General features: G+C 38.6%; 1 protein-coding gene and 1 long non-coding RNA gene across 7 annotated transcripts in view; one reads left to right on the forward strand and one right to left on the reverse strand.

Annotated features, from left to right (window-relative positions):
• Window positions 1–9,037, reverse strand: part of LOC109555941 (ciliary microtubule-associated protein 3-like) — a 24,128-nt gene extending 15,091 nt beyond the window's left edge. Inside the window, exons 1-4 of one of the 5 annotated variants that reach the window (XM_070785937.1) lie at window positions 8,815–9,037; window positions 1,717–1,859; window positions 1,003–1,101; window positions 120–250 (exon numbers count right to left, since the gene is read on the reverse strand). In XM_070785937.1, the coding sequence (XP_070642038.1) occupies window positions 120–250; window positions 1,003–1,101; window positions 1,717–1,859; window positions 8,815–8,989 (548 nt within the window). In that variant the 5' untranslated portion in view covers window positions 8,990–9,037. Of the gene's footprint in view, window positions 1–119; window positions 251–1,002; window positions 1,102–1,716; window positions 1,860–2,115; window positions 2,197–8,814 lie in introns of those variants that run through there. The other 4 variants (XM_070785941.1, XM_070785940.1, XM_070785939.1 and 1 more) reach the window with 4 other exon arrangements.
• Window positions 2,266–15,082, forward strand: LOC109555945 (uncharacterized). Of its 2 annotated transcripts, none has more exons than XR_011565761.1 (3): window positions 2,266–2,347; window positions 4,696–4,789; window positions 14,990–15,082. It is a non-coding gene; the product is annotated as an uncharacterized lncRNA (long non-coding RNA). The 2 variants fall into 2 exon arrangements; XR_002180330.2 differs by lacking the exon at window positions 2,266–2,347 and adding an exon at window positions 2,434–2,518.
• Window positions 15,083–15,437: the final 355 nt, after the last annotated feature.

A 15,437-nucleotide genomic window follows, 5' to 3' on the forward strand; every position in this document is an offset into this window, starting at 1 on the left:
GTTGAATTTTTAAAGCTAGATGGTTTCTTATTTAGAGGGCATGGTTGAGATGAAACCACTTTTTGTATTTCCTTTCCTATTGTTCTTTGTTGAAGTGCAGCAGAAAAAGGGGCACATACCCAGGATAATAAGAGTCCTTTGAGTATGTCCAAAAGCGAGGCAACAAGGCATTAAATGGAGCAAAATTTGGTTTGTGTGTTTGCTCTCGAACATTGACTGTCTGGTACATGCCTGGGTAAGGTGTCATATCCTGTTTCCAAGAAAATGATCAATATGTTAGAGGGTGATATATACATGTAAAGCCTTTTAATTAGAAAAAACAAAGGTATCCTCTCCCTGTTCATGTATCAGCTATGGTTTAACTACCTCAATCTATAGAAATGGCCTACAGTAGGTAGAAAACCAAGATACGCGTATGCTTCAACTACATAAAGGTGCCTAATGCTTAGGCTGTAGAAATAAACCTATGAGGGTAGAGAGCCATGGTAACTTATTACAGTTACTACCCCACCATCCCACCATCCCACTCAGATTCTTTTGGAGCCAGTATCCCTCTCCCTGAGCTTAAGTGTCAAGAAAAAGTCTAACAAGAGATTAACAGAAGATAATTAAGACTTGAAATCCAGTTACACAAAAGAATGAAGAAGTTGGAATTGGTTTTTTAACTGATAAGATATTATACTATATATTACATATAATTATATGATGCATATAAATAAAGCTTCTAGTATTTTACAAGCAAGTGTCGCAGGGCTAAAACCTTGCTTTGGTATTATTTCTTCTTAGAATTATTTTCCACTCTCCCAGGACACTCACACACACATTTGCCATGTTAACATCCATGCTTTTAAGATAGGTTTTTTAGTGGCTTTTGCCCAAAAGACTTTTTTGTCTTGAATTTTGGGCATATTCTTTAGGTAGCCTCCAGCTATGCTCCCCAATGCAAATACATTCAGCAACATGGATAACAGTGAAATCTAAGCACATTCAGCCATGTCTAACCTTGCTAACTGGCTTAAACCTTGTAGCTGTTCTGGCACCAAGAGTGTATCCTTTTTTACTGGTCGGGATCTTAGAGAGGTTGTATGCCAAGCCATACTTCTTCAGGTGTTATGTAGAAAACAAACAAAGAAAAAAACACATATAGAGAACATTATAGTTATTAAAACAGTGTGAACTTAAAGTATTCCTGAATCTTCTCTGCCAAAGTTGCTCTTTCTTTCTTGATTCTTCTGAATCATGACCATAGAATTACATAAATAACACAAACAGTTGCATTCCTACAAAGGAATGTGGCTAGATAGGTAGAGAGAATGCCATTTCTATACATTCCAGTGAATCCAGTTCTCTGGGTCCCACAGAGCTGAATCTGCTCTAATTCAACTATCAGTATGATCATACAATTTCATAAACTACCTATCAGCACAGCCACAGTCCAGGTTTGGACTAAGAGGAGATACTGAGTCACTGGTCTTTCTGACTGTGAATAGTGAAGGAACAATACTGGGAACTGCATGAGGCCCAGGCTTGCATTTGGTGGGGATGGCAAAGGGGAACAGTGGCCCTTTACTTTCTGACTGTAGAGGACCAGGGCACTTTTTCATGTTGGGACCCTGATGGTCACAAATCCCATAGGGCTTTTCTTCGGGAAAACTTGGGTTTCCTTAGATAATGGTCTGGGAACTGACACCCATCTAAGGGAAGGTGAATACTCACATCTTCTGCTATATAACATCCAGGCCCTCTGTTGGGGGCTCCTCTAATAGGGGGAAATTTGTTTCCCAACAAGCTTTGGGGATGGATGTGAGGAAAGATCTTCCTATTCTGACATGTTCCAAAGGAATAGTTAAGCAGCGGCTCTGCAAATAGAGAAAGAAGAGAAACTTCACATGAGGAAAGGCCCCTTGGTCTAAGTGAGAGCTTCAGGGCTAGTTGGGGGTGGGCCACGGGACAGAGCTCTTAGGGGCAGACCCTTAAGAAAAATCCATGTAAAGGGTAGCTCAAATCTGTGTAAGGGGATGAACTGCATTTTCCCCTCCTTTTGCCCTTCGTTCCCAGCCTTCCTACTCTTCCTCCTGCCTCTACTGTAGACTCCCCTACTACAACCCTCCTCACCTGCTTTAACGAAGCACATCTCAGGAGCTCCACCAGGCCCCGGGTTTGTGTACTGCGTTGCCCAAGAAACAGAGGCGGGCCCGGCAGCCCCAGCCGTGGAGCTCCCAGAGAGGAGTGGCTCTGAGCTAGCCTACTCAGCAGTGGGGATTCCTGCGGAGCCCGCTTTGGGGCAGGAACTGTGCCTCCCAGACCAGGAACCCAGGGGAGTGAGAACTCTGAAGCTGGGCAGGAGGTAGGGGGTTTGCTAGATCCAAGTTGTAGGCTGAAGAGCTTTGAAAGCTGGGCCACTGGAAATGCACTACTGAGGAAGGATGGACTCCTCCACGTGCAGGATGCCCTGAAATCCAGGCTGCCAGGACCAGGAATATAGAAAACACAGCCTCTGCAGTGATGATCTATGGAGGTGGGCTTCCTGGGCAGTGCCAGAAGAGGGGAGTTGGGAACCTAATGGAGCCTAGATAGTTCCGTATTAAGCCTGTTTTAGACCCATTTTTCCTTTTCTTCAAGGCATTCCCATCAGGTTACCCCCTTATACCCTTAAGAGGGGCTCAAGTCTATAAAAGTTCTGGAATCCTTAAGTAGAACAGTAAGAGTACAATGGAATAAAAGAAGTGCTTAAATTTGGAGGCAGTTACTTAATGTTTAAGTCCCAGGTTCCTCAGACGCTTTACCATCTGAGCCACAAGGGAAGCCCTATCTCTAAATTAGGAACAGTAATTCCTTTTTATAGGGTTGTTGAGAGGGTTAAGATAACAGCATTAAAGAGAGTCATTGCCTAGTGCTTGGTAGTTCACAATAGGAGAGATTTTTATTAGTGCAACAGTATCTAGCCAGCTTAGGAGTACTCCCACCCTAACCTAAGAAGAAATATCAGGGTGTATGATGACTTCTTCACCTTTGTCCTAGATATTACCCTGACTTGTTCTCACTTGATTTTAGGATAACTTTCAGAGTTGGCAAGTGTGGCAGGCAACAGAAAGCACAGTGTGATAGTGTGATTGGTACATTCTGACTTTGGCTTCTAAGAACGATCTTGGGATCCACACATACTCAGGGTTAGAACTGTCTACAGGCGTGATTTTATAGCTCTCATGTCGGGTTCCAAGAGAAGTGATCCTGAGTCCTAGAGGATATTTTGGAAACTTAGAGAAGTCTTTTGGGCTTCCCAGGTGGTACTAGTGGTAAAGACCCCGCCTGCCAATGCAGGAGACATAAGACACATGGGTTCACTCCCTGGGTTGGAAAGATCCCCTGGAGGAGGGCATGGCAGCCCACTCCAGTATTCTTGCCTAGAGAATCCCATGGACAGAGGAGCCTGGTGGACTACAGTCCATAGAGGTTGCAAAGAGTCGGACATGACTGAAATGACAGCACAGAAGCTTTTTCCTTGTTAAAAATTATTGAGGCGATGCTCCTGGTCAGTGGACCAGGAAGGCTGGATACGTGTAGCTCACTGTGCAATTGTACAGTGAATTGTGTCAAGTCCTGTATAACAAACACTCCAATGCTTTCCTGGCCTCTACAAAAAAAAAAAATTATATTTGACATACATACAAAAAAGACAGTGTTTTTTTTTTTTTTTTTTTTTTTTAAGAAGTAATGCAGAAAGCCTGATAATATAGGAGAAGGTCTTAAGAGAAACAAAACTTAACTGGAATAACGATATGGTCTCAACATTATTGAACAATTTGCTTCAAGTCTCCTTTCTACTCAAAATATAATTGCAGTAACAATCATGGTAAACAAAATGTAAAGAGACATAGTATTAATTTGATTATTTTCACTGTCTTTAGAAATATTAATATTTTTAATACCCACAGTTTTTTTGGAAATTAATGTTTACATTATTAGTAACATGAAACAGGTCTCACAAAGTACTTTGAAATTATGACAACATATTCTTCACTGGTAGGTTGGTTTGCTTCAGACTAATTCTCCAGCTGAGAAGAGATAGAAATACCAGACAAAACATACATATTTCAAGATATCAGAGATATAGCAAAGAAAAAAGAATCTGAAAGGCTAAGACCCTGGAGAGAGGGCAGCCCAAAGTGGTGAGCCCAACAGTTGATGCTCTTGTTCCTTTTGAACATTCACTAATTACAAATCTCACTGAGAAGCAGAGAATTTGAGCAGAACTTTGATCAATCAGTCTCTAAAAACAGGGAGCAAAAGTTAGGCTGACCATGGCAGAGGAGAGACTGGAAAACACCCTGGACTTTTAGTTAGGAGTCTAAAGAGATACAACTCAGCTACAAAAGTAAATAAATAGAGCAGCTGTCAAAAAAAAAAAAAAAAAATTCTGAAGTTCAGTTTTGTATCAACTCTAGTCCCCAGCTCCATTAAGATAATCTATTTCTACCCTTACTGCATACCCAAAACAAAAGTAAATCATCTTGTACAATAGCATTATTTGAGCCCCAAATAATTTGTATGATTTTTTAAGCAAAATGTTCAGCATTCAATATAAAGCAACTTCTCGTACCAAAACAAAAAACAAAACACCTAAGTAGACATAAACCCAAAAGGAATCCAGAGACTGGAGTATCAAGAGTGGACTTTGACTGTGCTTGGCTTCAGGTTTTACAAGAAGGCTGAAGACTGCAGCGTGAACATAGGAAGCAAAAGAAAGCAAGGAAATTTGTCATCATGAAGCAGATTCTTGGCTTCTCAGGTAAGAGGCTAAAAGAAAAATATAGATTACACTCTAAAAACAAAGTCAATAAAGACTACAGTGTACTTAGGGAAAGAGACAATTTCCCCCATCAATCTTTATGTTTATGTTACTAATATAACACACAAGAGTGTCCACATACATCCAGATTGATGCAAATTTATCGACTTTTCATTAAAGCCAATCCAGACATAGTACAAAGATAGACTGTATTTTATGTATATTTCCTGTATTACTAATTGTGTGATGGTAAAATTCAGAAGTTAAACAGAATTTCAGGTAGCTCTAAGGATTGTCAAGAATCATTGAATCTTTAAATGATGGATTTTTTGAATGATGATCATGTGTAAAGGAAACTTTGCAGGTGACTGCTTGGAACAGAATAATAGACAAAATTTTATTTGTAGCCACCTTTGATGAAGACTTTTTAAAGACTTCAGCAGGTCCTGTCATGTCCATTTCTAACTATGATGATAGCATCAAGGGATGCCTGATGCTTATGGAGACTGTTATGGACTTATGAGTTAGTTATCTGCTTTCTTCATCTGACTATGTATGAGGCCATTGTATTAATAAGAATTACAATTCTAGGAAACCACCTCCTCTGTTGAATGGAGATGAGTAATTCAACATTTATATAATGTTTTAAATATATTTTTGTCTCATTTTAAAACATATTGGATTTAATGGTATTATATCAATTCAGCAAATGGTAAAAGTGATAATTGTATTTAAGAAACTAAATGAAAAGATGGAGGAATTTTAGAAACAGTAAGAGGAAAGCAAATAAAAACTGTAGAAATAACTGCCATCACCAAAAGTAAGAACTGAATACATGGGGAACAGAAGATTATAAAAGTTGAAAAAAAATTAATGAAATGAAAAATGAATCAGAAGAATGTATACAGACCGAAGCTTGAGGAGGCAAGGACAGAAAATACAGAGGCAGAGGAAAAACAGTGAAAAGTTCTAACACACATGTATTTGAAGTTCCACAAGGAATGGAGAGAAAGAGAATGTGGCAGATGCTAGAGTTGAAGAGATAATGGCTGAGAATATTTCAGAACTGACGAAAAACATTTAACCAGAATTTAACAAATGCTATAGTCTACAGCAAGATGAATACAAAGAAAATTTCATTTGGTCATATCATAGTGAAACGTATGAAAAATAGAAAAATTGGAGATTGGCTAGATAGAAAAGGTAGGTTACTTTTAAAGAAGTAACAATAAGCCTGGAGGATGAATTCTTAAGAGAAACAAGAGAAACTAGAAAACAATGGAATAGTATCTTTAAGTGCTAAAGAAATCACAGTAAAAAGGATGGAATACATATTCCATATGAAGACTAACAAAAACAAAGTTAATGTATGTGTACCAAGGATATGAGGGACATAGAAAAGCTGAGCAATTACTTCAGATTGAGGTATACTGATGAACACAGCGTAATACAACATTTAATCCTGGATAGGATCCTGGGTGAGATCGGAAAGATACATTGTTGGGACAATAAATTTGAATAGGGTGTGTGGATTTAAGAATAGTGTATCAATCTGATTTTCAAATTGAAAGAGCTGTTCTGATCATGATTTATGAGAATCTCAGGGGGGATAACAGTAGAGTTTTTAGAGGGGATGGGGAATCATTGCAGAAAAAAAAGATATATATATATATATGGAAAAAAATAGAAGCAAAATTTAACAAGTGAGGAATTTGGGTGAATGGGGCTGAGGGAATTCTTGGTACTGTTTTGAAGCTTTTTCTTTAGATTTGAAACTTTCAAAATAATAATTAAAAACATGTCTGTATAATTATGGGTGAGAAAGGAAGCCAAGATATGAGAGAAACTATAAACTAGTGAAAGTGTTAGCCGCTTAGTTGTGTCTGACTCTTTGCGACCCCATGGACTCTAGCCCACCAGGTTACTGTCTGTGGAATTCTCCAGGCAAGAATACCAAAGTGGGTTGCCAATCTGTAATGTACAATAAAATATCCACTACCCATAGGTAACTACTGAGCACTTGAAATGTGGTTAGTCCAAATTGAGATGTATGTAAGTATAAAATGCACACTAGATTTTAAAAGCTTAGAATGAAAACAAAGTGTACAAACTATGATTTAAGTGTCATATTGGTTACATGTTGAAATGATAATAATTAGATATATTTGGTTAAATAAACATATATTTAAGTTAACTTCATATTCTACTTTTTGCTCTTTTAAATATAACTGTTAGAAAATTTAAACACATTGAGTTGTATTTCCATTGGATAATGCTGATCTCTAGAAATAAAACACTTACAGATCAATAAGGAAAAACAACCTAATTTTTTTAAGTTGGTAAAATGCTTGAATGCACACTATAGACAAAAAGAATATCCAAATGACTAGTAAACATATTAAAAACTGCCCCAAATCAACAGTCAAAAAGGAAATGCAAATTAAAACCACAATAACATACCCACCTGATGGCTAAAATTATAAAGATGGAGAAGAGTACTAAGGATGTGAAATAGCTAAAAACCTTTAATACACTTTTAGTATAAGTATAAATTGATATATTCACTTTTAAAAATAGATAGTATTTGCTGAAGCTGAACATAGACATCTCTATGATCTAATAATTTCTACTCCTTGGTATGTTCTCAGCAGAAATGCATACAGTTGTGTTCCAAAGACATTATAAGAACATTAAAAAACGTTACCAATAATACTCCCCAAACTAGAACAACTGAATGTCCATTAACATTAGAATGGAAAAATATGTTGTGCTATACTCATGTAAATGAACACTATACAGGAATGAAAATGAATAAAATCCTGCACATTTAATAATGTAGATTAATCTTACAGAGTTCAATGAAATAATTCAGACATGAATATTTACACACTGCATGAGCAAATTTACATGATGTTCAAAAATAGGCAAAGCTAATGGAGAAGGAAACGGCAACCCACTCCAGTGTTCTTGCTTGGAGAATCCCATGGAAGGAGAAGCCTGGTAGGCTGCAGTCCATGGGGTCGCACAGAGTCGGACACGACTGAAGCGACTTAGCAGCAGCAATCTATATGTTAGAAGTCAGGATGGGAGTAGCTTTGTAAAAGAGAGTGGAAGGAATAAATAAAAGGGAACTTGAGGAACACTTGGAGTGAAAGCAATGTTCCATTTCTTTTTTAACTGAGGTATCGTAGATTTATAATATTATATTGGTTTAATGTATACAACATAGATTCAAAGTTTTTATCAATTATACTCCATTTATAGTTATTATAAAATGTTGACTGTATTCCCTGTGCTGTATGACATATATTTGTATCTTATTTATTTTATACATAGTAATTGTATCTCCCAATCCCCTACCCCTATTTTACCCAGCCTTACCCTGCCCCCTTCCCTCTCCCCACTAGTAACCATTGGTTTGTTCTCTGTATCTCAGTCATTCTTTTTGTTATTTCATTATTTTATTTTATGTTTTAGATTCCACATCTAAGTGATGTCATACAGTATTTGTCTTTCTCTGACTTATTTCACTTAATATAATACCCCCTCATCTCCATCCATGTTGTTGCAAATAGCAACATTTTGTTATTTTTCATGGCTGCGTAGTATTGCTTCCATACCTTGGCTATTGTAAATAATGCTGCTACGAACATTGGGGTGCATGTGTCTTTTCGAATTAGTGTTTTTGTTTTCTTTGACTGTGTACCCAGAAGTGGACCTGCTGGATCATATGACAGAAAGTGACTAACCTAAAATTGGTATTTAACAAATATTAATGCATTTTCAACCTACCACCCCCATGCCAGGGCTATATCTAACTCCAAGGGTGCCTTTGTGCAAATTTTTTAATGGTGCCCTTTTATCTGGATGGGTGTTACCCCTAGTCAAGGTTCATGACTTGTTGAGTGGAGCACTGACCCTGTCCCCACTGGGATCAAGGTTCCTACCCCATTGCTTTCCAATTAGACTCCAATACTGAAGGAATGAATTTTCATATATGTGCTAGAGTTCAAGAATATGATTACCATGATTGAAGTCCCAAAGGAATGGCTGGGTGATCTGTAGCATAATGTTGTTTTCCTTCAAGCTCCTGGATAGGACAGATGGCATGATCTTTGAAAATCTCTGAGAAGCTCTGTACCATAACTCTTCCCTATAGGGACTTTCAAAAACCCTGGCTCTCTCATGTATTGACTCCATTAGTGACAAATTTTATAAGTGGACTTTAACCAAGACTTTGGACAGTGTAACTCAGACTGGCTGCTAAGCAACAGCCCCACCCTTGAAGTCACCTCTTCAAGTCATTGTGACAGAGCTTTCTACAAGGCAACATTATGGTGTAGAGGAAGCCAGAAAGGCCCAATTTTGAAAATAAGCTCTGCCATTTATTATAACTTCATCATCTTGGACAAGTTTTCCCTCAATTTCTTTACCTGTAACACCAGGACAATATTCACCATGCAGGAGATAACCTATATAAAGTACACAGTCCAGTGCTTGGCTTACTTAACTTGTTCACCATCTCCCTTCCTACCCTTATTGATTTATTCATTCAGTAGGTACATACTAAACTCTTATAATATGCTCTAGGCATTGGGAATATAGCCATGATCAGAGGCTCACAGAGGTTAATCCTCATTGACCTTAATTCTAGTGGGGGAGGCAATAAAAATGATAAACACATAAAATGCATGTGATATCAGGTATTGATAGGAAAAACAGAGGAATCAGAGGGAAGAAGGGAAAAGGGAGTTTCATGGCCAGGAATGGTGAAAGGTAGCTTCAAGGAAAGTGAGGTAGAAAGTCAAATGGAAATCTCAGGAAAGAATACTTCAGCTTGTGCAAAAGCCCTGAAGCAGTAACAAGCCTGGACTATTGGAGAAATAGCACAGATGTCAACATAGTTGATGTAGAGGGAATAAGAAGAATCAAAGGAGGTGAGATTAGAGTGGTCATGGGTGCTGGGTTCTGCCTGTCCTCTTCTTGCACATATTAGGTATACAGTACACATTAATTTGAATGACTAATTAATATGTAAATGTAGCACAAAAATAGGGGGCAAACCAATTTTTTAGGTTGCCATGATTTCTGCATTCTAGAAATGGTGACGGGATTAATCTTTGCAGGAAAATAGTGGTGGAAAAAGCATTAGTCTAGGAAACCACTTTGATCTAGCCGGTAGCCATTGTGTTGTTCAAAAACGCTTTTCCTCAAATTCAGCAGTATTTTTCATGCTCTTCATGAAAAAGATCAGTTTTCATTCCAATCCTAAAGAAAAGCAATGCCACAAAATGTTCAAACTACCACACAATTGCACTCATCTCACACGCTGGCAAAGTAATTCTCAAAATTCTCCAAGCCAGGCTTCAGTAGTATGTGAACTGTGAACTTCCAGATGTTCAAGCTGGATTTAGAAAAGGCAGAGGAACCAGAAATCAAATTGTCAACATTCGTTGGATCATCAAAAAAGCAAGAGAGTTCCAGAAGAACATCTACTTCTGCTTTATTGATTTCCCCAAAGCCTTTGACTGTGTAGATCACAACAAACTGTGGAAAATTCTTAAAAAGATGGGAATACCAGACCACCTTACCTGCCTCCTGAGAAATCTGTATGCAGGCCAAGAGGCAACAGTTAGAACCAAACATGGAGCAACAGACAAGTTCCAAATTGGGAAAGGAGTACATCAAGGATGTATATTGTCACCTTGCTTATTTAACTTATATGCAGGGTGCATCATGCGAAATGCCAGGCTGGATGAAGCACAAACTGGAATCAAGATTTCTGGGAGAAATATCAACAACCTCAGATATGCAGATAACACCACCCTTATGGCAGAAAATGAAGAGAAATGAAAGAGCCTCTTGATGAAAGTGAAAGAGGAGAGTGAAAAAGCTGGCTTAAAACTCAACATTCAGAAAATGAAGATCATGGCAACCAGTCCCATCACTTCATGGAAAACAGATGGGGAAGTAACGGAAACAGTGACAGGCCAAACTCACTGCAGATGGTGCCTGCAGCCATGAAATTAAAAGATGCTTACTCCTTGGAAGAAAAGCTATGAACAACCTAGACTGCTCATTAAAAAGTAGAGACATTACTTTACTGACAAAGGTCCATAGACCTATGGTTTTTCCGGTAGTCATGTATGGATGTGAGAGTTAGACTCTAAAGAAAGCTGAGCACTGAAGAATTGATGTTTTAGAACTGTGGTGTTGGAGAAGACTCTTGAGAGTCCCTTGGACTGCAAGGAGATCCAACCAGTCAATCCTAAAGGAAATCAGTCCTGAATATTCATTGGAAGGACTGATGCTGAAGCTGAAACTCCAATACTCTAGCCACCTGATGCAAAGAGCTGACTCATTGCAAAAAACCCTGATGCTGGGAAAGATTGAAGGCAGGAGAAGAAGGGGATGACAGAGGATGAGACAGTTGGATGACATCACTGACTCAATGGACATGAGCTTGAGCAAGCTTGGGGAGTTGATGATGGATAGGGAAGCCTGGTGTGCTGCAATTCATGGGGTCACAAAGAGTCGGACATGACTGAGCAAATAAACTGAACTGAACTGCATGCTCTTCACCAAGTCTAGTGCTCCACATCTTCACATCCCCTCCTCGGTATTACAGGAAACTCCTTCCAAAAAGACTCCCCCAAATCCCTGTGTTCTCTTTTGCTGTTGTTGAGTTGCTAAGTTGTGTCTGACTCTTTGCAGGCCCATGGAGTGCAACAAGCCATGCTCTTCTGTCCTCCACTATCTCCCAGAGTTTGCTCAATTTCATGTCCATTGAGTCAGTGATGCTATCTAACCATCTCATCCTCTGCTGCCTCTTTCTCCTTTGGCCTTCAATCTTTCCTAGCATCAGGGTCTTTTCTAACGAGTCAGCTTTTCTCATCAGGTGGAGAACGTATTGGAGCCTCAGCTTCAGCATCAGTCCTTCCAATGAATATTCAGTGTCGATTTCCTTTAGGATTGACTGATTTGATTTCCTTGCAGTCCAAGTGGCTCACAAGAGTCTTCTCCAACACACCACACTTTGAAAGCATCAATTCTTCTGCACTCAGCCTTTTTTGTGGTCCATCTCTCACATCTGTACGTGACTACTGGAAAAACCATAGCTTTGACTATACAGACTATTGTCGACAAAGTGATGTCTCTACTTTTGAATATGCTGTCTAGGTTTATCATAGCTTTCCTTCCCAGGAGCAAGCATCTTTTAATTTCATGGCTGTAGTCACCATCTAAAGTGATTTTGGAGCTCAAGAAAAGAAAATCTGTGACTACGTCTACTTTTTCCCTTTTTATTTGCCATTACATGATGGGACTGGATACCATGATCTTAGTGTTTTGAATGCAGAGTTTTAAGTCATCTGTTTCACTCTTCTCTTTCAGTCTCATCAAGAGGCTCTTCACTTTCTGCCATTAGAGTGGTATCATCTGCATATCTGAGGTTGTTGATATTTTTCCTGGCAATCTTGATTTCAGCTTGTGATTTATCCAGTCCAGCATTCTTCATGATGTACTCTGCATATAAGTTAAATAAGCAGAGTGATAGCCTTTTCGTACTCCTCTCAGAATTTTGAACCAGTCCGTTATTCCATATCAGGTTCTGTTTTACTCCAGGCTTTATCATTCTTTGGCTGGAAATGTAATTACATTAATAACCCAATTTTACTGGCTCTTGCCTTTACCTGCTCACTGAGGACACTAGTCCCCCATATCAATGTCTTCAATCTCCAAGGTAAGTCATGCAAGTGCTCAGCTACGATCATCATGAGTGCTATTTTTCCATGTTCTATAATCCTATCTCAGCTCCATTTAGATCATGATATAACCTTCAAATTACTTCACAGTTCACTTAAAATAAAATCCAAACTTTTAACCATGTTTCAACACCTCGCATGATCTGACCCTTCCCTAGTTTTCCCTGGCAACACTGGTCTCCTTTTTTTTTTTTTTTTACTGAAGTGACATTGGCTTATAACATTATGTAAGTTTCATGCGTATGACATTATTGTTTGACATCTGTGTACACTTCTGTATCCCCACCACCAAAAGTCTTGTTTCCATTCATCATCTCACATTTGACCCTTTCTACCCATTTTTCCCTCCCTTTCCTGCTCTTCCCCCCTGGTAGCCACCAATTTGCTCTCTGTGTGTATGTGTTTTGATTTTTATATCCAAAATGAGTGAAATCGTACATTTGTCTTTCTCCATCTTATTTATTTCACATGGATTAATATCTTTAGGTTTCATTTATATTGTCACAAATGGCAAGATTTCATTTTTGCTTAATGGCTGAGTACTATTTCATTGCATACACATACCATACCTTCTTTATCCATTCATCTGTCAGTGGTCACTCAGATTGTACCACATCTTGGCTATTGTAAATAGTGCTGCAGTGAACATATGGGTGCATGTATCTTTTCAAATTATGTTTTCATATTCTTCAGATAACTACCCCAAAGTGAAACAGTTGAGTCTTCCAGAGGCAGCATATAATTAAATCTTGTTTTGAATCCATCCAGCCACTCTGTGTCTTAATTGGTGAACTTAATTCACTTGTATTTAAGGTGATCACTGCCAAGTGAGGGCTTAGTACTGCCATTTAATCTTTTGTTTACTGGTTGCTCTGTATCTCCATTGTTTCTTTTCCCTTGTGTTTCTGTCTGCCATTTTAGTTTGATAGTTTTCTATGATGTTTTTCTCAGTTTCTCTTTTCTTACATTTTGTTTCTGTGCTCTAGATGTTTTATGGTTATCATGAGGTTTGTATAAAACATATCACAGGTAAAATAGTCCTTTTTCTGCTAATAGCAATTTATCCTGTATGGATTCCGTCCTTTTCCTCTTCCCCTCTTATGTTTTTGTTGTCTCAAATTAATCCTTTTTAAGTTGTGAGTTCATTACCAAATTAAAGTAGGTGTAGTAATTTTACTGCTTTTTCCCTTTAACTTTTACTCTATAACTGTTTAACAATCTGTTCTGAAGTTGCAATTTTCTGATTCCATTTACCACTTTACTCAAAGTTTTGAATTCTTTTGCCTTTTTGTTTGAGTTAGAAGAGTTGTTTTCAACATCTCTTGTAAGGCAGGTTGAGTGATGATGAATTGGAGTGTCTCATATCACCATGATATTGACGTCATCTCTGATCCTTTTTCTAACATTCATCTCCATTTACACCTGAAGGACTTTGTACCTGGTGCATCTCTGTCTGAAATGCACTTTTCCCAGATCTCAAAACAATTGGTTCTCCTGTAATATCAAGGCTCATCTCATATGGGATCTCTCCAGAGAGGCCTTCCTGGACTGCTCAAACTAAAGTTGGCTCTTCCCTTGGTCACTTTCTATTACTGTTTCATTTTCCTCTTTTTTTATTTTTATTTTTCGGCTAATTTATTGCTTAAGATTCCTATCAGCAAAATATAATCCCCATAAAGGTGAACTCTTTATCTTATTTACCACTGTGTCTTTAGTACCTAGAACATTATCTGGCACATAATAATAAAGAATCGATATAGACTCATAAATGAATACTCATTACCCAGAAAGCAGCAGCCACCTCATCATTAACACCAGTACTGCCGTATGCCTTGAGAACACTGAGGTCTGTGTCAAAGGAGGCAGTGAAACATAATAGTTAGGACTGTGACTTCATTGAATCTAGCTCTGCAGTTAATGAGAAGTGAGATGTTGGGTGGGTTATTCAGTTTTAGATTAATGTTACCTTCTCTTCCTCACTAAGTTGTTGGGAGAATTAAATAATAAAATACATGTAAAACACTTAGAACAGAGTTTGACTTTCAGCAAGTATGCCAGAAAATAGGAGCCATTATATTCTTATTTTATTAGTTAGGTCCTTTTAGTTGCAAATAAAGAAATAAACAAGCCAGCTTATGTAGCAAAGAGAAATTTATTATATAGTTATAGAGGTGTTTCATAGAACCCAAAGGCAGAAATGCCTCTAGGCCTCAGGGAAGAGCTAGAATCAAGAGTTGGAAAACCATCAATAAATGTTCTCTCTCCATCTCTCATCGTGGCTTTTCTCCATAACCCACCCTGCCCCCTTTAATCTTCTTGCTCTGCATGCGCAGCAACTTTCCCTTCTCCTCGGCTTCTCTCTACAGAGCCTGAACTTACATGTTATAGGCAAAGCCACTCTCAGACACTGACAGCTGTTCCTTGTTCTCTGTTGTAGATTCCAAGGGATGATAATCTAATTAGCCCTTGTGAGTCTGATGTCTACCCTGTCAATCAGCCAAGCCAGGGGAGGATGTGATGCAGTACAATTACAGCCGTAAGTGACCACTATATATGGTTTCAAGGAAGGGACCTCTTATTTCACTCCTGAGAAAAGCAGGCATCCCCAGAGGAGTCCATTGCACAGACCTTCCCAATGCTGATAATTCAGAGGGTTGGACAAGCTCCAGGACTTCAGCAGGCATGGAGAGAATGCCCTGGCCTTCTATTCCTTGAGCAAGTCAAGAGGCCTGTGCCCCTAAGACTCCTAGAATCACTTTGGCTCCCTACCGAGGACACTCACCAAACTAGAGACCTATCTTCTTCATGACTTCATCCCCTGCCAACACCAAACATGCATAAATTTCCTTCTGACAGCTTTCAACCTTCATAAAGATCAACCTAAG

This window comes from Bos indicus, chromosome 3, assembly GCF_029378745.1.
Source record: "Bos indicus isolate NIAB-ARS_2022 breed Sahiwal x Tharparkar chromosome 3, NIAB-ARS_B.indTharparkar_mat_pri_1.0, whole genome shotgun sequence".
Classification (NCBI taxonomy): Eukaryota; Metazoa; Chordata; class Mammalia; order Artiodactyla; family Bovidae; genus Bos; species Bos indicus.